This window comes from Pleurodeles waltl, chromosome 4_1, assembly GCF_031143425.1.
Source record: "Pleurodeles waltl isolate 20211129_DDA chromosome 4_1, aPleWal1.hap1.20221129, whole genome shotgun sequence".
Classification (NCBI taxonomy): domain Eukaryota; kingdom Metazoa; phylum Chordata; class Amphibia; order Caudata; family Salamandridae; genus Pleurodeles; species Pleurodeles waltl.
The window spans coordinates 218778023-218803969 of NC_090442.1; the positions used below are offsets into that span (position 1 = coordinate 218778023).

At 46.2% G+C, this 25947-nt stretch overlaps 1 protein-coding gene across 1 annotated transcript in view; it reads right to left on the minus strand.

The window, feature by feature from the left end:
* The window catches only part of LOC138287148 (potassium voltage-gated channel subfamily KQT member 1-like), a 750297-nt gene that overhangs the window by 71196 nt on the left and 653154 nt on the right, over window positions 1-25947 (minus strand). Inside the window, exon 12 of the mRNA XM_069227507.1 lies at window positions 15657-15909. Coding sequence (XP_069083608.1) covers window positions 15657-15909 — 253 coding nt within the window. The remainder of the gene's footprint in view (window positions 1-15656; window positions 15910-25947) is intronic.

The following is a 25947-nucleotide window of genomic DNA, read 5'->3' on the forward strand; positions in this document are numbered from 1 at the left end:
AGCTCTATGCTCCTCAGCTAGAGTGCAGGACCCCCTTGTGGCATGACCTATGGCTGCACTTTGGAGCCTGAAAAATGTTATAAGAAAGACACAAAGACATGTTGATGTTTTTTACATAAAGTTTATTATTAAAAAAAATGTTAAGATCATCACTGAAAAAACAAACGTTACTGGGATGTTATAGTTAGGTCCTGAATTTACTTTCACAAAACCAGAGAAATTCAGCAGTTATAGTTACCTGAGTTAACTATAACTTGTGTCCCTGGAATGCACTGTTATGACATCACATATTACACCACTCATGACATAGTAAGTGAGATTACTGATGACATCTCAAATGACCACTGATGACATCACTGATGGTGTCATCCAGTATCTGTAAGTGGTTATATGTATGTATGACTGAAGGTGTGAGTGCTTGTATTGGTTAGTTAGTGGTTGAGTTAGTTTCTGTCTGAAACTATAAGTGGGTGTGTTACTAGGTGTATATATGAGATAGTGGCTGTGTGACAGTCTGTATTTGTACAGTGAATGGGTGTCTGAGTAGCTGAATAGCTGAGAGAATGGGTGTGTGAGTGTTTTTATAGGGTACTGTCTTTATGTTTCAGCAACTGTGGTAGTGTATAACTCTCTCCATTATTCAGAACATGGACGAGTGAATGCCTTTATAAGTGGCTGTATCCACAGGTAAGTGGTTCTGTTACTTCCTGTGTGGTACAGTAAGTGTATGTGTGAGAAAGCGTACACCTAAGAAAGAGGATCTGTTAGTAGCTATATGGGTGATTAGGTATGTGTCTGAGAGGTTTAATTGGGGACTAATTAGCCATAGTAGGGTCTTTATTAGTCAGTTAGTGGGTGATTTAGTGAGTGTCTCAGTGACTGATTATATTGTTGAGTTGCTGTTGCCATAAGTGAGCGGTGTATCAGTGAGTCACTGTGAAAGTGAGTGGATGTGTGAGTAAATTTATTCGTAAAAAAGTGAGTTTGAGTGGCTGTATGGGTGAGTATGTGGCTGAATGCCTGTATGTATTGGTCACTGGGAGTAGGAGTTGCTGTATTGGTGATTGATTGGGTGTGTAAGTCTTTGTATTGGTGGGTAAGTGGTTGTGTACCAGTCGGTATGGGTGAGTTCATGGGTGTGTTTTATGTTGTATGTGTGAGTGAATGCATGTGTCTGTGGTTATATGTATTTTATAGTAGATTTGTGAGTCATGTATGAGTGAATGAGTGGGTTTATCAGTGGTGTATTGGGCTGTGAGTGGGTGCGTGAATAGATGTATGAGTGTGGTAATAGCATAGTTAGTTATGTATGCATGATTCAGTGGGTATGATAGTGTTGTGTGAGTGAGTGAGTAGGTGTGTGGCAGTAGTTGTATTGCTCTGTCAATTCGTGTTTTAGTATTTGTATGTTTGGTGATCTATGTGAGTTTGTGTAAGAGTATGATTGGGTGTGTGAGTGGTTCTGCGGATGACGTTATCAGTGATGTCATTTGAGATGTCATCAGTGGTGCCACTGCGTATGTCATGAGTGATGTAATATATGATGTCATAAGTGATGCATTACAGGGGTGCAAATTATAGTTAGCTCAGGTAACTGCAATTGCTACATTTCTCTGGTTTTGCGAAAGTAAATTCAGGACCTACCTATAAAGTCCCTAAAACCTTTGTTTTTTCAGTAAATTTCTAAGTTTAAAAAAAAAAAATCTATTTCCTAACTATAATGTCCCGGTAACCTTTGGTTTTTCAGTGAATTTCTATGGTTTCTTAAATTCTATTTCCTAACTATAAAGTCCGTGTAACCTTTGTTTTTTTCAGTGAATTTCTATGTTTTTTTTAACATATAGTAATTTTCATTAATATACATTAATCCAACCACCGCCACGCCTGGCCGAAGGGAGTTGGCCACAGCCTATCTCTCTGGGTGTGAGAATGGGTGTAAGATGGTCTATCTGGGATGGAAGTGGCTGGGAGAGTCTCTGCCTGGGTGTGTGAGTGCGTGCATCAGTGTCTTAGTGGGTGCATCAGTGTCTGAGTGTGTCTGTCACTGGGTTGCCTGAGGCTCTGAGTGGTCTGTGAGTGGGTGTGTGAGTGTCTCAGTGGGTCTGTGTGTGGGTGCGTCAGTGTCTCACCGGGTCTGTGAGTGGGTGCATCAATGTCTGAATGGGTCTCTGAGTGGGTGCATGATGATCTAAATGGGTCTGTGACTTGGTGCATGAGGGTCTGAGAGGATTTGTGACTGGGTGCTTGAGGATCTGATTGGTTCTGTGAGTGAGTGCATCACTGTCTGAGTGGGTCTGTGAATGGATTTTTCAGTGTTCGTGTGGGTCTGTGAATGTGTGTGTGAGGGTCTGAATGGGTCTGTGAGTGGGTGCATGAGGGTCTCAGTGGGTCTGTGAGTGGATGTATCAGTGTCTGTGTGGGTGTGTGACTGGGTGCATGAGAGTGAGTGGATTTGTGAGTGGGTACGTGAAGGACTGTGTGGGTTTGTGAGTGGGTGCGTCAGTGTCTGAGTGGGTCTCTGATAGGGTGCATCAGTGGCTGAGTCGGTCAGTGAGTGTGTGCATCAGTGTCTGAGTAGATCTCAGAGTGGATGTGTCACTATCTGAGTGGATCAGTGAGTGGGTGTGTCAGTATCTGAGTGGGAGCATCAACATTGTGGGGAAAGGGTATGCCCTTCCCTTTCGGGCGTTTCCCCCTTGCATCCCTCCCCGTCCATCCTTCTGTGCGGAAGACCATCTCCTGTTGTTGCAGCAGGAGGTTCTAGTCCTTTTATCAAAAGGTGCAGTGGAGTTTGTTCCAAAGCAGGAGAGGGGTCAGGGTTGTTATTCAAGATATTTCCTGATCCCCAAGAAAGATGGTTGGTTGAGACCTATCCTGGACCTGAGGGTTTTGAATTGGTTCCTCAAACAGGAGAAATTCAAGATGCTGACCCTAGCGCAGGTGCTTTTGGCGTTGAACGAAGGAGATTGGATGGTCTCTGTCGACTTGCAGGATGCTTACTTTCATATCCCCATTCTCAAGTCTCACAGGAAGTATCTCCGGTTTGTGGTGGGGTCACAACACTACCAGTTTGCGGTCCTTCCTTTTGGACTTACTTCCGCACCTCGAGTCTTCACGAAGGTGATGGCGGTGGTTGCAGCAAGTCTCAGAAGGAAGGGAATAGCAGTGTTCCCTTACCTGGACGATTGGTTGATCAAAGCCAATTCTCCGGAGCTCGTGCTGCATCATCTGCGGATGACTACTCAGTTCTTGTTCGATCTGGGGTTTTTGGTGAACGTGCCCAAATCTGACCTGGAGCCCTCTCAACGCCTCCTGTTCATAGGGGTAGTACTGGACACGACATTGAATTGGGCCTTTCCTCTGCCTCAGCGGATTCAGGACATTCAGGCGTTGATTCCAATGTTTCAAAGTGGAGCGGTAGTTCCGGTCCTCAAGGTCCTTTGTCTGCTCGGTCTGTTCGCTTCATGCATTCTGTTGGTCACTTGGGAGTCGGGCAATTGTGACGTCCTCGTCGACGTGCAGAGCTGGGAAGATCATTTCCGTCGAATGCGGGTGCATTGGGAGAATTCATTAGGTGAGGAATCCACAGGTAGTTGTATCCATCAGAACGGCCAATTACAGCACTTCTTTACGCACGAGTATTTGCGAAAATTAGAGAATATTTGTGAATTATTTGTGAGCCAGATATACATATTTGGACTTCTTTTAATATCTCAAATACTACTGAACAGATTTACACAAAATAAGCAGAAGCATAATCTGCATACTGAAAGCTAGCTGTCTGCCAGATTTCGTGTAAATCTGTCCAGTAGTTCGGGCTGTATTCGTGTCTAAAGGTCCTATGGGAATTAACATGGGAAACACAACTTTTTTGATCCTCCCTTTTTCTTGGCCCCCGCTTGACAGATCACCCCAAAACTTCCCATGTCGAACAAGAACCACCAGGGCACCTTTTTGGAAAAGTTTGTGACGATTCGTCAAACGGTGCCAAAGATACAGTCAAGTCAAAAAACGCTTTCTCTATGGAAACTACGTCCTAACTATAACTACCTACTGCCAAATGGAGCCGGCGGTGTTGCGGCCGTGCGACGGGTGCAACACCGTCGTGCCTTTTCACTGTCTGCTGTGCAGACAGTGAAAAGCTGTGTAGGGCTGTGCCAGGCAGGGGCCTCCAGGGGCCCCGCGACTCCCCTTTCCGCCAGCCTTTCCATGGCAGTTCCTACCACCATGGAAAGGCCGGGACCACCGTGGCGGAAAACCGCCGGGACCACCGTGGCAGAAAACCGCCGGTCCTGGCGGTGTGACCGCGGCGCTTCCGCCACGGTCAAAATACGCAAGATTGCACCGCCAGCCTGTTGGCGGTGCAATCGCCAAAACAGCCCTGGCGATCTTTGACCGCCAGGGTTGTAATGAGGGCCTATATGATTGTTTTTAAAAGTGTTAAAGGGTAGAAAGAGTTTTTTTCATCCTTCCATCCTCCTCCTACTTTCTCCATCCATCCATCTTTCTGGCTTTTCTATCAATCCTTCTTTCTTTCCATCTTCATCAATTTTTCAGTCCATTCTATTACCTTCCTACTTTATTTCCATTTATCTATATTTCTCCTCCTGAATTCATTCTTCTCCCCATTCATCCTTCTCTGCATCCATCATTCATCTCTTCATCATCCTCTCCCTATATTTCTGTCTACTCATCTTTCTCTCCATCCATCCATCTATTCCTTTATCCTCCTCCTCTCCATCCATCTCTACATTCATCCATCCCCACTCTCATCCCCCCCTCACCACCCCTTCCTCTCTGCAAGATGTGGTATTTATGTGCTTCTGAGTCCAGAAGCTCTAATCAAAGACAAAGTTAAATGTTTCATGTTACACAGAAGCACCCAGTAGCACCCCCCTTCTTAAGCTGCTAAAGTAGGGGAGTTGACACCCTGTACCCAATGAACAAAAGGGAGCCACAGAACATTAATTCTCTGTATGTCAGAAGAGGACATACTGTCCTTTTTGTATTATCATATTATGTTGCCAGCTCTACAAGAGCAGTGAACGTCCCCTTCTGCTTCTTTAAAAACGAAGGTGTCTCTCTTTTGTGTAAGGACTTTACCCAAAAGCACATTTGTAGAATATTTTGGTAGGTTTATGTTTTAGTGCATCATTAACATGTACAATGTATTTTTACACTCAATTACATACGTATACACTGATATGATACTAATGTTTGTGAAATAAATTCTCTGTGATTTGCAGATTTGTGGTTTCTTGCTGTACGTTAACCGGACCACAATTTAGGTACAAACTCCATCTTTTCTAAATTAGAAGTCACTTTTATCACTCGTTCTTCCCCCTGTGCCCACTGCTCTCCTTGCAAACTCTCTAGCATGCAATTAAGCTGAGCTGTATTGGTTTATCTCCACTGTTATTTGTTACTCTGCTCTCTCTGAATTTTCCTCAGCTAATTCCCAACTTGAAACATTTCCAAGGTCCTGCTGTTGATTCACTGTGCCTACTTTTTCATATAAGAAGTTGCTGTCAATGTATCTAGTTTTGTTCCAGCAACTCCAAATTAAATTAGCATAGAGGGGACTGAATAATCATTTAAGTATTAAGTATGTGTTTAGGTAATAAAGTAATATGATGTTTATTTTTCATGTGCTCTGATTTGTTGATGAAACAATACATTTGCTCACACCACAGTGAGTCTGAAGATTTTGCAATTTCATATATGAAAATAAAGTATAAAAACTCTTGATTTTGGGGGGGGGGGGGTGAGCCAGAAGAATTTCCTGTTCTACTGGTGTTGCTGGCTGTTATTCTCTAGATTTTGCTGCCCACTTGGGACTGAATAATTTCTGACCTTGCATTTCTCTGTATAACTTCTCCAGTGATAGCCTTCATGACATTTGTTAAACATGGCATCTTTTGGTGTGATTTCCCCTGACTTTTTGCTTTTTGACCTCCTGTTTTGACTGTGTGCTGAACTTCGTCTTTGATGGCTTTAGGACTCTGCACACTTTACTGCTGCTATCCATTGCTTAAGTGCATGTGCTCTGGGTCTAAAACATGATGACATTGGCTTCTCCACGATTGGCATATTTGGTTTACTAGTAAGTCCCTAGATATGGGTGTCCAGGGTCTGTAAGTCAAATGCTACTAGTGGGCCTGCAGCACTGATTTTGCCACCCACTATGATAGCCTTTAAAATATGTTTCAGGCCTGCCACTACAGAGCCTGTGTGTTCAGCATAAACTGCCAGTTCGACCTTGCAAGTGTACAAACTTGCCAGGCCCAGACCTTTTTATTACATGCAAGACACCTCTAAGGTAGGCCCTTATCGCTTCTGGACATCGAGGCATCAACGACGTTGCCCGACCAGGAAACAATGAATCGCCTGCTTGTGCGACACATCCCCTCCTCTGAAGCAACACATTGTCGCTGAGCATTGACACAACAAAGGTACTGTTCAGCAGGTCCACGTAATTCGTACACCCGGCCCGCACTCCATCATGGTTGGACTGCACTTTTGGATTTGCCCTGGTCAGCGTGACCAGATAGTTCCGGTTGGAGCTGTTGTCTTCTAAGCACTGCATTTTTGATTTAACCTTTAAAAAATCATAACTTGACTTGTGTATGTTGGATTTTTGTTGTTTTGGTCTTGTTTGAGTCAGATAAATATTGGCTATGTTTCTAAACTGGTGCGGAGTCCTTTTGTGGTGTTTTCACTGTGTTACTGTGTGTGTGTGTGTGTGTGTGTGTGCACAAATACTTTACACATTGCCTCTTTAATTTAGCATGACTGCTCTGTGCCAAGTTATGAGAGGGTGAGCATAGGGAAGCTTTTAGTGTGTACCTTAATTGCCCTGACTAGGACTGTGGTCCCTATATGGAGAGGGTGCGGGCCTCTGCCAACTAGAGACCCGATTGCTAACAGTATTGACTCTGTATCTCCTATTTTTAAAATTTGTAATAAAGCTTTTCAACTTTTATTTGATCTAGAACTCAGTTATTGAGTGGTCCAGTTTACTTAATAAATTGTGTTTCTGGTTTTAATGGTTTGGGAGGTGCCTTAACGTAGGGGCTCATTGCCTCACACAGCTAAGGTTTAACATGTCTCTGAGACATTCTGGTTGAGGTAAATTCTGGGATGTCTAAACTTTTCCGGGTACCCGACACACACAGTTTTGGTGGTAGCAGAGGATGGTTGCATGTTAAAGAGCACCTCTTTTCTGCTTTTAGGACTCTGCTATTGCCCAGTCCTTAGTGATAGTGGATTTTCCAGTGTGGATTATCCTGGTGGATTTTGCCAAGAACCTGACTTGAAGTGCTGGTCTTAAACAATTTTGACTGTTAGTATAAATAGGGCATAATGACTCAAGTGACCTTGAGTGTTTTGAGAGTATTACTGAGGTGTTGATTCTTGTGCTGAGAGCTGGATTGTTATGCTGTATGTGGGGCATTTAGATATGCAATGTTAATTTTGGGTTCAATTGATGGCTTGATCACTGCTATCTTGATGTACCACTCTTATTTGTGATTTTCGATGAAAGAGTCTGGTTTATTATTGTTGGTTTGTTTATCAGATTCATTGAAATCCAAGATCTCAATATATTGTAGTTTTACTTCTCTGCACAAAGGTAGTACGCATTGCAAGGTGCTGCATGCACACATATAGGGTTTTCTGAATTAATAAATTTTCCTTTCTAGAAGTTTGGTGTGTCTCATTTAGGTTGGTGTTTGTATGTTAATTAGGGTGGACTGCACAGGACAGGTGGTCTGCTTAGTGTGAATTGTGTTTAATTAGTGCGACGGAGGTGCTGCTTTTGTTTTATTGCTTGCGAGATAAGTATTATCTTAACACAGAATTCTTTCCTATTTAGGTTGAGAAGACAAGATTCATTTTGTTTCATTCAGTGTAAGTGTATTGAAAAGGCTGTGTAATTGTTTCCCTAGTTATGGAGAAGTTGTGCTGTGATTGACTAGTCAGCGAAGAAGCTGCCCTGGGATTGGTGAGACATCGTGCAGCCAGAGGGGTGGTTGCTGAAAGAGCTGCGCTGTGATTGTTTGACCTTTGGCATAACCGCTTTGTGATTTGTTGTTCGCAAACTTATTCTGTGTGATTTTCAGATAGTTTTGAGTCAAAATAATGGGTGCTGTGTTGAAAACCCCTAAAGCTTCTAGTGTACCTAGAAGGAACCGCTGCATATAAAATAATGACGGACATTGGGTTTTATACGTATGTCTGTATTTCTGAATGGCACGTTATTGGGCCTGGCCCTCTCTGCAGGGCCGTCCTCAAAAATTTTGCCTTCTTCCTCCTCTTTTTCTGACATCATTTTTGTTGGCTTTAGGGCTCTGGGCACTTTACCATTGGTAACTAATGCATGGTGCATGTGCTCTCTGCTGAAACCATAGTAGCATTGGCTTATCCACAACTGCCATACGTAATTTACTTATATGTCCCTAGAAAAGTGCACTACCTGTGCCCAGGGCCTGTAAATTAAATGCTACTGGTGGGCCTGCAGCACTGGTTGTGCACTTCAGTAGCCCTTCAAACATGGCTCCTGCATGCCATTGCAGAGCATGTGTGTGCAGTTTTAAACTGCCATGTCTGCCTGACAAGTTAACCCTCTTGCCAGGCCCAAACCTTCCTTTTTAATACATACTAGTCACCCCTAAGGTAGACCCTGGAAAGCCCTGAGGCCAGGTTGCAGTGTATTTAAAAAGTTGGAGAGGTACTTTTAAGTTTTACATGTCCAAGTAGTGAAAAACTTAAATTCATTTTTCACTACAGCAAGGTCTATCTCTCCCTCAGGTTAACATAGGGATTTCCTTATTACATTTTATGAGTGTAATTTCCAATACGGGACCAGATAGATATTTCGTGTTTGGTGTCTTTGGACTCACAACTTACAATCACAACTAATGGTAAAGTTGGATTTTAAGTTGCAAGTCTGAAAATGCCACTTTTAGAAAGTTGGCATTTTCATACTTTAACCATTCTGTGCCTCTGCCGGTCTCCGAATACGAATTTGGGTAGGTGACAACTGGGCTCTTGTGCATTATCTCTAGGCAGCCACACATAAAGGGAGGTAGGTGTACCTGATGGGCCATCCACATCCCAATGGGTCATCCTGGGCAGAATGGGAGGGAGGAGTTGATACACCTGAACAGGGTGGGTCCTGAACCCATCAAAGGGCTGCCCTACCCCCTGTAGTGTGTCTGGAGCTACGGAAGGACGAGCAGGGTCTTTGTGCACTTCAAAGGCCTCTCTTTTGAAGTCTTCCCCACTTCAAAGTCACAACTGTTTATACATACTGGACCCCAGACACCACCAAGTCTGTACTCTTCTGGACCTGAGGAAATTCTGTCAGGAAGAAAGACTGCTGTGCTGCTGAAAGGACTGTCAACTTGCTGGCCTTTGTTGGACACCTGCTTTGCAGTGCCTGCCCTGCCACCTCCTGCTCTCTTTGACTGGGAGTGAGATGGACTGGACCTGCATCTCTACATCCCCAGCACCAAAGTGACTCCAAGGACATGCTGGCTTGCCTCCTGTTCTGAAGTTTCAGGGACATCAAAGACTTTATTCAACTCTGCTACAGCTTCTGGACTGGCAACTGTGAGTCCTACCCTGCCAAGTGGTGCCATCCAGTCTTGAGCCCTTGGAAGTGGGCTGTGCATTTGCTGCTCTATGGAAATTCACACATTGCTGTCACTGCATTGATCAGAACCTGCTGAGGACAAGGACTTCGCAGCACCAACTGCGTGGCTCAGAATTGACGCACCGCCCTTGGCCTCAACACAACACCTTCGAATTGCCAGCTCTGCGGCTCAACAACAACACATCACCTTCATCACAAAGGATTCAAAGCTGCTCCTTGAGGACATCGCATCAACGACTATGCAGTTTGATTATGACATATGAACAACTGCGTGGATCGGAACCAACGCATCTGCTTCGCATCAGCCCCCCTGCTCCTCGCATTGTGCCTGTAGCCGGCCCACGCTCCATCACGGTTGGCCCCGTCTAATGCGACCAGATAGCCCCTGTTGGCGATGTAAACGTTTAAGCTCTACAATTGCAGATATTCTTTAAAAAATAATATCTCAATTTCTACTTATTGGATTTTGTCGTTTTGGTCTTGTATTGTTCATTAAATCAAAAATCTATTTTTCTAACCTAGTGTGGTTTATTTATTGTGTGGTGTTTTCACTGTTTTACTGTTGTAAGTGTTGCACAAATACTTTACAGATTGCCTTCTAAGGTAAGCCTGCCAGCTCTGTACCAAGAGGGTGAGCACAGGTTAATTTATAGTATGTAACTTACCCTGGCTATGATTGTGGTCCCTACTTGGACAGGGTTCATACCTCTGTCAATTAGAGACCCAAGGCCAAATTATGACCCTGGCGGTCACGGATGCTTGGATCGCTGCCAAAGTGGCGATCTGACCGTTGCAAAAGTACCACGGTCGGATTGCCGGCACAGTCACTTTTCGGCCGCCAGACAGCCTGGCGGTGCCAGTGGTCCCAGTCCGCCAGGGCAGCGCTGCAAGCAGCTCTGCCATGGGGATTACGACCCCTCTCTCCACTGGCGTTTACATGGCAGTTTCACGGCCATGTAAATGCTGTCAGAGATGGGGTGCCGGGGACCCCAAGGGGGCCCCTGCACTGCCCATGCACTTGGGATGGGCAATGTGGGGGCCCCGAATGCTAGCCCCATTGCGCAAATCACTGTCTACTTTGCAGACAGTGGTTTGTGCAACAGGTGCCGGTGCACCAGACACACAACAGCATTGCCGCCGGCCCTATTATGAGCCGGAGCCAATGTTGTTGCGCACTGGCGGTCTCCTGACCTGCGGGAGTTTGACTGGCAGCCTTTTCCACCCACCAAACTCCTAATGAGGGCCCCAGTTTCTAACACAGGTATATACCTCTCCTGACAAAGACTCACAGTTTCCTTTAAAGGATTCCTTTAACATTAGAAAGCTAGATTTCCTGAGTCCAACTATGAATGTTAGAAAGCCATTACCTAGACCTAAACAGTGAGACCTTGTAAAAATAGGAGGGTAAGGCTTCAGAAAAGAAGAGAAAGACAATTTCAAAGCAGGTGGATGATTCACTTAAATAATGGCTTGAAAGCAAGCAGGATTGAGTAGAAAGGGGATAGAGGAAAGATATGATGGATGGAGTAAGCTTTTTTCCCTGCAATAGTCAAAGAGATGACAGACAAAAACAAAACTGACAAGGGAGATACAGAGAAACAAAATCAAGACTCTTAGGTGGAGGATAATTTATAAAATGATCTTCTGAATGCTAGGCATCCTCTATATACTATTTGGGTACAGAGACAAAGAATGGGTTCTGCTGGTCCTGCAATAGTACAATATAGGAATACAGCTGGAGGTACAAGAGCAGGTGTACAAGCACAGAAAATGACCACACCTACAGTTGTGAGTACAATAACTAGTGCCCCATCTGAGATTGCAATAAAAGCATTGCCGAGTACTAATGTCATGCATGTTGCTATTGCTGTGATCGGAGAACCTCCACTGAAAATAGCTATTAATATTGAACTTTAAAAAAATGTATTTGGGGTAATTTTACAAAGAACAGTTGATATTAATAGATTATTTTCATACAGTGTGGGTGAAATGAGGTATTTGATCAAAGAAGCAGCAAGATGTGCAAATGAAGGATATGACAAATTAAAAGAATTGTCGGATGAGTGTGAAGTAGATATCAGTAAAATTTAAAATGTGAGGAGAAATTACAAAGTGGATCTGAAAAATGATGAAATAAAGGAATTAGGATTAATAACTTCAGGGGCTCACGTTAAAGATTTAGTTGAAAAGACAAGGGAATGAAGTGATGTAAAGAAATACAGAGAAAGGTTGAAGAACGGAGCTACTAATAAAAGGAATGCTTCAGAGACAGGAAAGAAAGTGAAGGGGTCTACCAGTGATTTTGAAAAAGTAACAGTTTCACAATTCCCACCAAGAGAAGTACATGGAGGGAATTATGTGCATGTGTATTTAACAAGAGGTGATTATTTGTACTTTGTACTTTCTCAAATTTCCCAAAATTGCGAGTGGAACTTAATAGTTGGTACAAGGAGGTCTATAGTTTGACTACTATTTCCAAAATGCTCTGGGCTGATTTAAATTTGTTGTTTGAGATTGGTGTTCCTAGCAATTTGCAGTCTGAGTTTAAGGTTGCTGTTGCCTAGCCGACAGAATAAACAGCTAAGCTTGCACTTAATAATGGTCCTTCTGATGTGGCTGCTGACAGATACAAGGAGGTGATAGAGCATTTGAAAAAACGAAGCTACCAGAGAAAGATATTAATTGGGCAATGATTTTGAGATTTTCCAATAGCTGAAAGAGTTACTGCATGCCTATTATGAGAGACTGATGCTGATTTTTAAAAGAACAGTGGAGTCAAGGATGGAGAAAGAAAAGGTGCTAGCGGTTTCGCTCAATCTTTTGTTATGGGTTTGCATCTTGAACTCAGTTCTTGCTAAACAGCAAAGCGTGAAAGGATGGCAGACAAAGGGTATAGATGAAATCTTGAAATTTGGCAAATACAGCACTGACTGGTTTAATGTGAAGCAGAAAAGGATCAAAGAAAGGTTGATGGTTGCCCAGACGAAGCAGTTTTGGAGGAATAGTAAGAGGCAGTTGGCTATGGTTTGGGTTATGTGCCATCTGACAATGGTGAAATGAATGTGATGTCTTCAATGTAGGAAGTGCAAGTGGGGAATGGAATGATGCAAATTTGTGGAAGGGGGTTGTGACAATTCTGGAATTAATGCAAATACTGACATATTGGAGAAGAGCACTGCTTATCATTTCAGTGATAAAAACTGGGCATTGGAAGCAGGGATGTTGATATTCTGGAATGAATGCAAATATTGACATATTGAAGAAGAACACTGCTTATCATTTCTGTCGTAAAACTGGGCATTGGAAACAGGAATGTTGATAAATCTAGATCAAATTTGGAATGAGTTTGTTCCCCAGATGCAGAAGAATGTGAATTGGGCACAAATATATTGATTGGCCCCAGCCTAACCAGATCCTAAGCAGAACATGCATGATCAGAGATTTGCATTAATATGCCCCTAGCCCCAGTATTGAGGCAAAATATGAAAAAGAAAATGCCATATAATCCAGGATACCAACAGAATCCATTGACTCTGAACAATGATTTTCCTCATTTCTCTGCAAAGAATAAGCACCAGTAGCAATGCCTGAGAGAGGAGTAGGGTTACTTACTTGGACCATTCTTGGAGGTAAAAGAGAGTGGCCCATATATTGATGGTGAAGTCAATGGCCATCTTGTTTCTTTCTTGATGGATAGGGGAGCAACCCATTCTACAGGTCGTTCTATGGAGGTTCCAAACCTAGCCTTCTCGGGAAGAGAAGTTTAAGTTGTAGGCATCAGTAATCAATGGACAGGTAATCAGATCACAGCACACGTGCCTGGTAAAATAAGGTCAACAGAAAATAATCTTCAATTCTCTTTGTGTAATCGAAGCCTGGTAAACTTGTTGGGTAGAGACTTACTTTGTAAGATGAATTGTGTAACTTATTGTACACTAGATAGTGTTGCATTTGACACCCAGGATGAAAATTCTGTGTTTAAATTTAAATCTCAAAGTTCAAGAGTTTAGTTGTTCCCAGTCCTGACCAATGATGAATTTTCTCTGGCTCTAAGGCATGCTGTCAAAGCAGAGATATGGGATTTCTCTGGTAAAGAGAAAGGATTTATAAAAAAGTGCAGAATCTGTAGGATAAACATCAAACCCAATACTCTTTTACTACAACTAAACAATGCAAAATTTCAAGGGAAGCAGAATAAAAAATGAAGCCTGTTATATAAAAAACAGTTAAACAGGGGATTCTTCAAGAAATACTTGGCAGTCCATGCAGTTCTCTTGTGATTACAATTAAAAGAATGAGTGGTAAATGAAGAATAATGCATGGTTTGAGAAAAATAAATAAAGCAGTGAACTCATGTTGTCCAGTGGTACCGAATCCAGCAATAATTGTATTCCCAGTTAAATCAGATGCAGAATTGTACACAGTCATTGACTTATGCCAGGTATTCTATTCCACTCCCCTCCATGAAGACATCCAGTACTTGTTTGCACTTCAATTTCAAAATAAAATTCTTCCTTAGTGTCGAATTCAACAAGGATGTACTGAAAGTCCTTCGATTTTTAGTGAAATCCTAAAGAAAGATCTAGAAAATATATAATTTCTCTGTAACTCAGTACTTGTGCAATATACAGATGGTTTACTAGTTGCATCTAAGACGAAAGAGGATTGTAAACTTTGACACAATTGCCTTCATGAATCATCTAGCAGCTAATGGTCACAAAGATTTCCCTACAAAAATGCAGCACTGTAATAAAAAGAAGATGGGTTGGCTTGGGCATCACACTGATAAGAGAGCAATAAAAGTCTCAACAGAACACGTTTTCGCAATTCAGAAAATGTATTCTCCTACCACCCATATGGAGGTGAGGATATTCCTACCAACTGTTGGCTACTGTAAGTAAATTACAAACTCTTCCTTGATTGCAAAACCTTTATTAAGACTGACCCATAGTGATATCTAAGAACTGGGTGTTGAGAGAAAGTTTGTACAATGCAACCACCCTTCTAATGCCTGACTACAGTTTAGAGTTTTTCCTTTTCTACCATGAAAACGATGGGCCTGCACTTGCAATCCTAACACAAAAACACAGAGGAATCATACTGCATGTCACCTGTTCATTAGTTTTGTTGGATTCAGTGGCTATAAGTCTTCCTGGTTGCTTTTCCGACGTGTTGGTATGTATCTGGGCTTTTAACAACGCCCACTTAACGCCCATCACTACCACTAGTTCGTGGGCTTGCCCTTCAAAAATCGTTTGATGACATTGGTAAATGGTTTACATTTGTCCCTCCTTGGGGAGGTTTTGTTACGCCTTGGCCATCGCCCCTGTTACATGGCTAACTGCACTTTTGCCAATAATTGTAAGCGAACTTCTTTTTCTTTTTGTGTCTCTCCTTTGCGCTAATGCTTATGGCGGCCGTGGCACTGTGAATCGGCTAACTTATGTGATCTTGTTTTACTTTTCATTTTTAATTTATGTGGCAAGAGAAGTCCGGTTAGGAGTTTACAGCGCTAATAACTCTAATTCGAGCAAATGCGAGACCCATTGCATTGCAAATGCTTGTTTTTAAAGCTGCTGCAGCTATTTGCATTGCCATTTAACAAAGTAAGGGGATTACATTGATTGTGTTTGTTCCACACTCTGTTGAGATTTTGTTGAACTCGAACTCAGCATATGACAGCCAACTGACCAGATATGAACAAGTCATACCGGCAGCTGAAATCATCTCAATCGGTAGGTGTAATTTTTTAAAACACTGTAATGTTGCCTCCTGTTCCAAAATGAAGCTGTGAAAACAAAACCAGGAGTGATGAGGATGATTATGAACTAGAACATGACTGCATCAGTGTAACAGAATTATGTGCCAAACGAAAACCAGTTAATAAAGAAATTCCTCTTGAAATGGCTGCTCTGACTTTGTTGAAGGAATCACTGTGGAGCATTGAAGGTTACTAATGCAGGATGTTCCATTTCTGAAGACCTGGAAACATCACACCTACCAAACGATGCGTTGATCTGTCCAATGTAGTGATAGCGATGCATTGGTTCTGAAGACAAGGGCTGGAGCTGCAATGCGTTGGTTCCGAAGTGCGATGCACTGGTTTTCTCCATGCAGTCGAGGGATGTGTCGATCTCCATAGACTTCTGCAGTGGTGAAGCGCAGTTCTGATGCACTGGGCTCTCAAGGCAAAGCATTGGTGCTGGGATCGATGCACGCTCTACTCCCACAACCGGGTCAATTTGCTGGTTCTGCTACATGCAGACAGGAGATACACCGAGTTGTGTGATGCAAGTATCTGGGTCCTTGTCCAGTGAACCAGGTACAGGAGCAGGGGTAGAGACTTTGATATCCCTGAGTCTCAAGCAACAGGAAGCAAGCCAACAAGCCCTTGGAGTATACTTCAGGTAGAAGGCAGAGTCCAGCCTTCCTTCAGCAGGGTCAAAGTCCAGCAGGCAGCAGGGCAACACAAGAGAAAAGCAGGCCTTCCAGGTCCAGCAGTCCAGCAGATGAGTCCTTTAATCAGCACAGCAGTTCTTCTGACAGAGTCCAGTTACAGGTCCAAAAGTGTCTGATCTGGTGGGGTGGGAGACCCAGTAATTATACCCAAAAGTGTATTTGAAATGCACAATTATCCTCTCTTCCTCAGTCCTGTCTCCACACTATCAGTAGGGGGTAATCAGCACTTTGTGTGGAGACAGGCACTTCCTTTTCAGGTGTGCCAGCTATCCTCCACCCTGCCCAGGAAGAGCCATCAAAATGCAGATGAATGCAGATGGATGCTCAGGCCCTTCCTGTGTTTGTGGCTGTCTAGAGCGATTGCATAAAGTGTAGCTGTCACCCACCCCAGACATGTATTGGAGACAGGTTGGAAGGCACACAGAGCAGTAGGAGAAGAGAAATGCCCTCTTTCTAAAAGTGGTATTTCTAAAATAGTAATGTTAAATCCAACTTTACAATTAAAGAGGATTTATCATTACCATTCCAAAGATATGAAACATGATGCAGCTTAAACGTCTATTAAGGAACTTCCAATACTAGTCCATGAGAGGAGTAGGCCTCATAGTATTGAATAATGATTTTGGGAGTTTTACACTACCATGAAATGTAAAAACTTAAAAGAACATGTCCTACCTTCTACTTACACAGCACACTGCCCTTAGATCTACCTAGGACCTACCTCAGAGGAGACTTCTGTATGATAAAAGGGGAGTTTAAGGCTTGGCAAGTAGTTTTAAATGCCAAGTCAAAGTGGCAGTGAAACTGCACACACAGGCTCTGCAGTGGCAGGCCTGACATATTCAAAGGGCTACTTAAGTGGGTGGCACAACCAGTGATGAAGGCCCATTAGTAGCATTTAATTTACAGGCCCTGGGTACATGGTATACCACTTTACAAGGATTGTACATGCAAACTAAATATGCCAATTGTGAATACACCAATGTTACCATATTTAGGGGAGAAGCACATGCACTTTAGCACTGGCCAGCATCTGTAAAGTAGTCAGAATCCTAAGGCCAACAAAATGAATCAGCAAAAATATGAGGAAAACAGGCAAAAAGTTTGGGGGAAGACCACCCTAAGGCTGACAGGTCTAGCAGCCCAATTCATTCCTCTTTAAGTGAACTGAGAGATCTCCATGAGTAAGCTCCAAAGGATGAGAAAGGAAACTGGCAAGTGTTAATTTATAAGAAAAACTAGCAGGATTTACCCATCACTCCTGAGTATAAATATGTATTGCCTGACACAATGCTACATTCTCTGGCTAGATATTTTCATAATCAATTACATTCAGGAAGTAATCCAATGGTGAGGACATTTACTAATGATTGTGCATAGACAACATTTTGAAATGTTGCAGAAGATTTGTGCAGTCGTTCTTTGACTTATCAGAAAATAATCAAGGTAGGAAAATGTGTTTTCTCATAAGTTATATTGGCAAATCAGAGGGCCCATTTACACGACTTCCATGCATTCTTGTGATTGTCTGCATTCTCTAAAGTCAGGTTGATGAGAAAGGATATACAACTGTAAAGTTCACTAGTCGGAATTACTTTCATTGTGCAAATGGGGGGCGTTTATTTTAGGGTAATGTCGATGCAATGATATTAGCCCAGTAAACACATTTTACATACCACAATGCAGAGTAGCAGAAGTACAGATCCAAATAGCTAAGACTGACACACGTCTAATAGGTTGCACAAACTGTAAATAAAATACCAATTTCAACCATGAACGTCGGTTCACCAAAATGACAGAGGTAGTGACATCATACGCCATCTAACCTTTACTTTCATTCACACATGCATGCTTACACTTACACACACATTCATATCCATGAATGCTTACACCTAACACACACATTCACACATATACACACTTGCTCTCACACATACATACTCTCACCCGAAGGTCCGCACAAAAAAACCTATAAAAGCATTTTTAACTTACCTCAACTGCCAGGGAGGGTCATATTCCAGCTAGCTGTAAACCATTTTTATTACACTAATATTAAATAATAAAATGTTATTTAATATTAGTGTAATAAAATAATTGACAGACAATAAGAAAAATGGTGCCCCAACCGACTTGTTTCTGGCACTGAATTTGCCACCTTTGAGGCCAGGGGTCGCAAGGGGCGAGCAAGGTGTTGCAGCTTTGACCCCTGGTGACCCATAAATTACGTCAATGATTTCCACTTAGAAATGCAGCTCTTTTTAGTAACATTTTTTACCATCACATTCTGATGTGTGATCTCATTTCAAGGTGCTTTTTCTTCCTGACAGCACTCTTTTACTATTCACCCAGGACTGGTGCTTACCCTCCATGCTCAAATCTGCCATTGTCCTACCTTTGTCCAAGAAATGCACAGTCGACCGATTCATCTCTGGGTGCTATACCTGGGTCCCTCAGCTTCTATTCTTTCCTCAAATATTTGACACCCTTGTTTTCAATTATGTCACTTTATTTCTCACTACCTAAAATTTAATTAACTCACTTCATTCTTACTTTCGCACTCTACACGCCAATAGAACTACACTTGACCATCTTTGTTTCTACCTTACTCATACTGCCTTCATACTCTCTATATAGACAGAAGTCAGGACAGGAAAGGCACAATTTTAAAGAGACCTCAAAGTATTAAAATAAAAATTTGACCACTAGTGCAATTGATGTACTGAAGATTATATATAAATAGAAATACAGATAAGTAGTGGTCGTTGCTATGTTAATGCTGTACTTTTCTTGATTGTTTTGTAAATTTCATGCAAAAAAACACACATATAAAATCCTTAAAAACATTGTGTATATAATTCTACTGACATATGTAAAACATATCAAATTGGAATGACAATAAATCACTAACACATAGGCCTTCATTATGACATTGGCTTTAAATCCCACTTACCGCCACGCTGACTGCCGCCAACTTACCGTCGCCATGACGGATATCCTTTCACCATATAATGACACACACACACCAATCCGTCAGTATACAGCCACAGACACAAATCCGCACACATCAAAGGTCAGTGATAAAGTGGCGCTATCAAAACCCACACCGTTACACCAACAGAACTACGCCCACCACATTATGACCCACGAATCACCGCGGAGGACATTCAACGGTGGTAAACCAGTGGCGGTAGATACCACCAGGCTTAAAATGGACACACACAAACAAAACAACACCACATTGGACAATTCAAACAACACAAACCTGACACCCATACACACACCACACCCACACCACTATAAAACACACACCCATATCACCCACAACCCTTTACGATTGCAATTCATTGGCACAAGACTGACATCAAGACCACAGACACAACTAGAGCCACACACTATTCACACCTATACACCACTCACGCACCCCACATCACACACCCCAACACATTACCCAACACACCCTCACCTACACACCTCACACAACAACCATGGCACAACAAAGACACCCCCGTTTCACAGAGGAGGAGCTAAGGGTCATGGTGGAGGAAATTATCAGGGTAGAGCCACAGTTATTTGGAGCACAGGTGCAGCAGATATCGATAGCTAGGTAGATGGAGCTATGGCGGAGAATCGGGGACAGGGTCAACGCAGTGGGACAGCACCCAAGAACTAAGGATGACATCAGGAAGAGGTGGAACGACCTGCGGGGGAAGGTACGTTCCGTTGCAGCAAGACACCAGCTCGCTGTACAGAGGACTGGTGGTGGACCTCCACCTCCTCCCCCACAACTAACAGCATGGGAGGAGCAAGTCTTGGCAATCCTGCATCGTGAGGGCCTGGCCAGAGTAGGAGGAGTACTGGACTCTGGTAAGTCAACTCTTTACTACTATCACCCCCTACCTGCATGCCATCACACACCCCCAACCTCAATCCCATCACTCCACCACTTCCCACACACCCCACCATCACATCTCACTCACCCCAATGCCAAGCCCTGCATGCTCTACCAATGCATGGACACCACTCACAGCCCTGCATGGGCACTCATCACTAAAGCATGCACACTATAGAGAATGAATCATCCCAACATACACCAACGTACACAAGTGAAAGATGCCAGGGCAAATACAACCAAAGAGGGCAAGCCACGGAAGCACAATATGTCAGACACAGAAACCATAACACAGCATTTACATCCCCACAGGTATCCTCATCCTCTGCCTCCTCATCCTCCCTGTCCACAGGGTCTACTGCTGGCACACAGGCATCTCCAGCCTCCTCCTCCTGCAGGAATGGGACATAGCGTCTGAGGGCCAGGTTATGCAACATGCAACATGCAACATGCGACTACTATCTGGCAGACCTTCTTGGGTGAGTGGCACAGGGATCCACCTGTCAGATGGAGACACCGGAACCTGGCCTTCAGGAGTCCAAAGGTCCTTTCAATTATCTTTCTGGTTCGCCCATGGGCCTCATAACGTTCTTCTGCCCTTGTCCTGGCATTCCTCACAGGGGTCAGCAGCCATGAGAGGTTGGGGTAACCAATCAATCAATCAATCAATCACAGAAATTTATAGAGCGCACTACTTACCTGTTAGGGTTCCAAGGCGCTGGGGGAGGGGGTGGGACTGCTACTGCTCGAAAAGCCAGGTCTTGAGGAGTCTTCTGAAGGCGAGTAGGTCTTGAGTCTGTCGGAGGTAGGTAGGGAGCGTGTTCCAGGTCTTGGCGGTGAGGTAGGTGAAGGATCTGCCGCCGGAAGAGGCTCGTTGGATGCAGGGGACGGTGGCGAGGGCGAGGCTCGCGGATCGTAGATGGCGGGTCGGGTGTAGAAGTTGAGTCTGTCATTGAGGTAGGAGGGGCCGGCGTTGTGGAGTGCTTTGTGTGCGTGGGTGAGGAGCTTGAAGGTGACCCTTTTGTTGACGGGGAGCCAGTGGAGTCCTTTGAGGTGAGGGGTGATGTGGCTGTGGCGGGGTGCGTTGGTGATGAGTCGGGCTGAGGCATTTTGGATGCGTTGGAGTCGCTGTAGGTGTTTCGCTGGGATTCCTGCATAGAGTGCGTTACCGTAGTCCAGTCTGCTGCTGACGAGGGCGTGGGTCACTGTCTTCCTGGTGTCGGTCGGGATCCACTTGTAGATCCTGCCGAGGGTGCGGAGGGTGTTGTAGCAGGAGGAGGTGACGGCGCTGACTTGTCTGTTCATGGAGAGTGCGGAGTCGAGGATGAGTCCCAAGTTGCGGGCGTGGTCGGTGGGTGTCGGGGGGTTCTGAGGGTGGTGGGCCACCACGAGTCGTTGCAGGCGGAGGGGGATGTCCCGAGGATGAGGATTTCTGTCTTGTCGGTGTTGAGCTTCAGGCGGTTATTTCTCATCCAGTCTGCGACTGCTTTCATTCCCTCGTGGAGGTTGACTTTGGCGGTGGCAGGGTCGTTGGTGAGTGAGAGGATGAGCTGGGTGTCGTTGGCGTGGGTGATGATGTTGAGGTCGAAACGGCGGGCCACTTGTGCGAGGGGGGCCATGTTAATGTTGAACAGCGTAGGGCTCAGGGAGGAGCCCTGGGGGACGCCGCAGATGATGTTGTTGGCTTCTGATCGGAAGGGTGGGAGGCGTACGGTCTGTGTTCTGCCGGAGAGGAAGGATGAGGTCCAGGCTAGGGCTTTTTCCTGGATTCCGGCTTCTTGGAGGCGTGACAGTAGGGTGTGGTGGCAGACTGTGTCGAAGGCTGCGGAGAGGTCTAGGAGAATGAGGGCGGAGGTCTCGCGGCGGTCGAGTTGGCATCTGATGTCATCTGTTGCGGCGATGAGGGCGGTCTCAGTGGTGTGGTTGCGTCTAAATCCGGTTTGTGAGGAGTCGAGGACGTTGTTGTCTTCGATGTGGTGTGTCAGCTGAAGGTTGACGATCTTTTCTGCGACTTTAGCTGGGTAGGGGAGGAGGGAGATGGGGCGGAAATTCTTGAGGTCGGCTTTTGGTTTCTTGAGAAGGGCGTTGATGTCTGCGTGCTTCCAGCTTTCTGGGAAGGTGCCTGTTTCGAGGGAGGCATTGATGATCTTGCAGAGTTGGGGTGCGATGATAGAGTCGGCTTTGTTGAAGATGTGGTGGGGGCAGGGGTCAGTCTGTGATCCGGAGTGGATGGAGTTCATGATTTTGCGTGTTGCGTCGTCGTCGACGTTGGACCAGGCGGTGATGGGGTTGGTGATGCTAGGGTACGAGGTGGTGACGGAGGTGGGTGAGGTAGGGGTGTTGAAGCTGCTGTGGATGTCGGCGATCTTGCTGTGGAAAAAGGCGGCGAGGGAGTCGCAAAGTTCCTGAGATGGCGGGATGTCGTTGACGTTGGTGCTGGGGGTGGATAGCTCCTTCACGATGCGGAAAAGCTCTTTGCTGTTATGTGCGTTGTTGTCTAGGCGGTCTTTGAAGGAGGACCTCTTGGTGGTCCTGATGAGGTGGTGGTGTCGGTGGGTTGCGTCTTTGAGGACAGCGTGATTGTCCGGTGTGCGTTCTTGGAGCCATTTCTTTTCCAGTTTCCTGAAGGCACGTTTGGAGGCCAGGAGTTCATCGGTGAACCAGGAAGCTTTCTTGCTGGTGGGTTTGTTGGGGGGTTTCTTCAGTGGGGCGAGGATGTTGGCGCAGTTGTTGATCCATTGACTGAAGTTGCAGGCCGCGGTGTCTGGGTCGGTGGGCTCGTTTGGTGGGTTCTGGGAGAGGATGCTGAGAAGTTGTTCTTTGGTGACTTTGCCCCAGTTGCGGCGGGGGAGTTGGCGTCTGTGGTGGTGTGCGGTGATTTTGTTGTAGGTGAAGTGGACGCAGAGGTGGTCGGTCCAGTAGGGTTCGGTGGTGTCGTTGAAGGTAACGTGGTCGCTGGTGGAGAAGATGGCGTCCAGTGTGTGTCCGGTGGCGTGGGTTGTTGACGTGACAAGTTGTCTGAGTCCGAGGTTTGCGAGGTTGTTGATCAACGTGGTGGAGTTGTGGTCGTTGTTGTTCTCGAGGTGAAAGTGGAGGTCCCCGAGGAGTATGTAGTCCGTGGAGGCGAGTGCATGGGTGCTTGCGAGGTCGGCGATGGAGTCGCAGAACTGGGCCCGTGGTCCGGGGGGCCTGTAGACGAGCGTTCCTCTGAGGGTGGTGTTGGGGTCGGTGTGGATCCGTAAGTGTAGAAGCTCTGCAGTGTTGAAATGGTCGTCGGTGTGGGTGGTGATCTTGACGGAGGATTTGTGGACGATGGCGAGTCCTCCTCCGTAGCCGTTAGTGCGGTCCCTGCGGGAGATCTTGTATCCGTCTGGAATGCGATGTCTGGCGCGGATGATTCGTTCCACCATGTCTCTGTCAGGAAGGCTACGTCCGAGGCGGTGCTGTCGAGCAGGTCCCAGAGTTCTACGGCGTGTTTGCGTGCGGAGCGGGTGTTGAGGAGTATGCAGCGGAGGAGGTTCGGTCTGGCGGTCGTTGGTTTGGAGGTTCGGTTGCAGGAGAAGTGGCAGGTGCGGCAGGCGAATGGTCCGTGTGTGTGCTTCGGTGAGGCTAGGTAGCAGTGTTGGTTTTAGTTTCGGCCGTTGTTGAGTGCGTGGAGGGCGGTAGCGTCGTAGCTGAGCCTGGGCAGGGTGTGGAGCTGGGGGCGAGGGCCAGGGGTTCTGCCGCTGGATGCGGTCCGGGTGCGGACGGGCGCAGACGGGCTTGCCTCTGCGAGTGTGGAGGGGGGTTGGAAATAGCACTGGGTAGCTAGAGGGGAGGGGGAGGTGGGAGGGCAGGGGGTGTAGAGAAGGGGAAAAAATCAGGGAAGCAGGCGGATGGCGATGGATTGGGGGTGGAGGGGTCAGAGGAGGAGGGAGACGTGCAGGGGAAAGAGTGGGATCGAGTGCACAGAAAAGGCAATAGCAAAAGAGTCACTACTGGGCAATACAGCTACAGAGTACAGATACTAATGAACACAGTGGGCACAATAGGGACAACAACAACAGCAACACAACAGAGACAGAAACGAAGAGACAAACGAGGAGAATACAGAGACACGACAGAAGCAAACCTTACTGCCCACCACTGGCCCACCAGGGATGAGGCGCAGGCGGGGGCCTGCGGGTGAAGGAGGGCCTCGAACACGGGCAGCAGTGGCAGTCAGGGAACAGGGTACCTGCAGGGTGCGCTGCGCGGCGGGGGGAGCGTCCTGTCCTGACAACGAGGTCAGAGAACGCACCCTCGGCGCACAGCAACCTGCATTAAGAGGGGGTGGAGGGAGGGAGGAGGAGCTGGGGGCGGGAGGGGGGCGGGCCGAAGCGGCGAGAAAAACGGGCGAGGGAGCGGCGAGTGTGGAGGGGGGTTGGAAATAGCACTGGGTAGCTAGAGGGGAGGGGGAGGTGGGAGGGCAGGGGGTGTAGAGAAGGGGAAAAAAACAGGGAAGCGGGCGGATGGTGATGGATTGGGGGTGGGGGGGTCAGAGGAGGAGGGAGACGCGCAGGGGAAAGAGCGGGATCGAGCGCACAGAAAAGGCAATAGCAAAAGAGTCACTACTGGGCAATACAGCTACAGAGTACAGATACTAATGAACACAGTGGGCACAATAGGGACAACAACAACAGCAACACAACAGAGACAGAAACGAAGAGACAAACGAGGAGAATACAGAGACACAACAGAAGCAAACCTTACTGCCCACCACTGGCCCACCAGGGATGAGGAGCAGGCGGGGGCCTGCGGGTGAAGGAGGGCCTCTAACACGGGCAGCATCGGCAGTCAGGGAACAGGGCACCTGCAGGGTGCGCTGCGCGGCGGGGGGAGCGTCCTGTCCTGACAACGAGGTCAGAGAACGCACCCTCGGCGCGCAGCGACCTGCATTAAGAGGGGGTGAAGGGAGGGAGGAGGAGCTGGGGGCGGGAGGGGGCGGGGCCGAAGCGGCGAGAAAAACGGGCGAGGGAGCGGCGAGTGTGGAGGGGGGTTGGAAATAGCACTGGGTAGCTAGAGGGGAGGGGGAGGTGGGAGGGCAGGGGGTGTAGAGAAGGGGAAAAAAACAGGGAAGCGGGCGGATGGTGATGGATTGGGGGTGGGGGGGTCAGAGGAGGAGGGAGACGCGCAGGGGAAAGAGCGGGATCGAGCGCACAGAAAAGGCAATAGCAAAAGGGTCACTACTGGGCAATACAGCTACAGAGTACAGATACTAATGAACACAGTGGGCACAATAGGGACAACAACAACAGCAACACAACAGAGACAGAAACGAAGAGACAAACGAGGAGAATACAGAGACACGACAGAAGCAAACCTTACTGCCCACCACTGGGCCACCAGGGATAAGGCGCAGGTGGGGGCCTGTGGGTGGAGGAGGGCCTCGAACACGGGCAGCAGCGGCAGTCAGGGAACAGGGCACCTGCAGGGTGTGCTGCGCGGCGGGGGGAGCGTCCTGTCCTGACAACGAGGTCAGAGAACCAGAGTCACCTGCAAATATTGAGGGACAACATTTAGTCACACACTATCCCATATGGCCCACACCATACCCATACACCAACATATACTTGGTGGGAACCAGGGCTCACCTATTAGACACACCCTGTGCCTCTGTAGTTGTCCCATCACATTTGGGATGCTGCTATTCATCAGGACAAAGGCATCATGCACCGACCCAGGATACTTAGCATTGACGTGGGATATGTACTGGTTCGCCAAGCACACCATCTTTACACTCCTAGGGTGGAAACTCTTCCGATTTCTTAACACCTGTTCATTCTGGTGGGGTTGGAGGGGAGGAATGCAAGATGTGTTTCATCAATCACCCCAATTATGTTGGGGATATGTCCCATTGCATAGAACCCGGCCTTCACTGTGGCCAAATCTTTAACCTGGGGGAAAACAATGTAGCTGCACATGT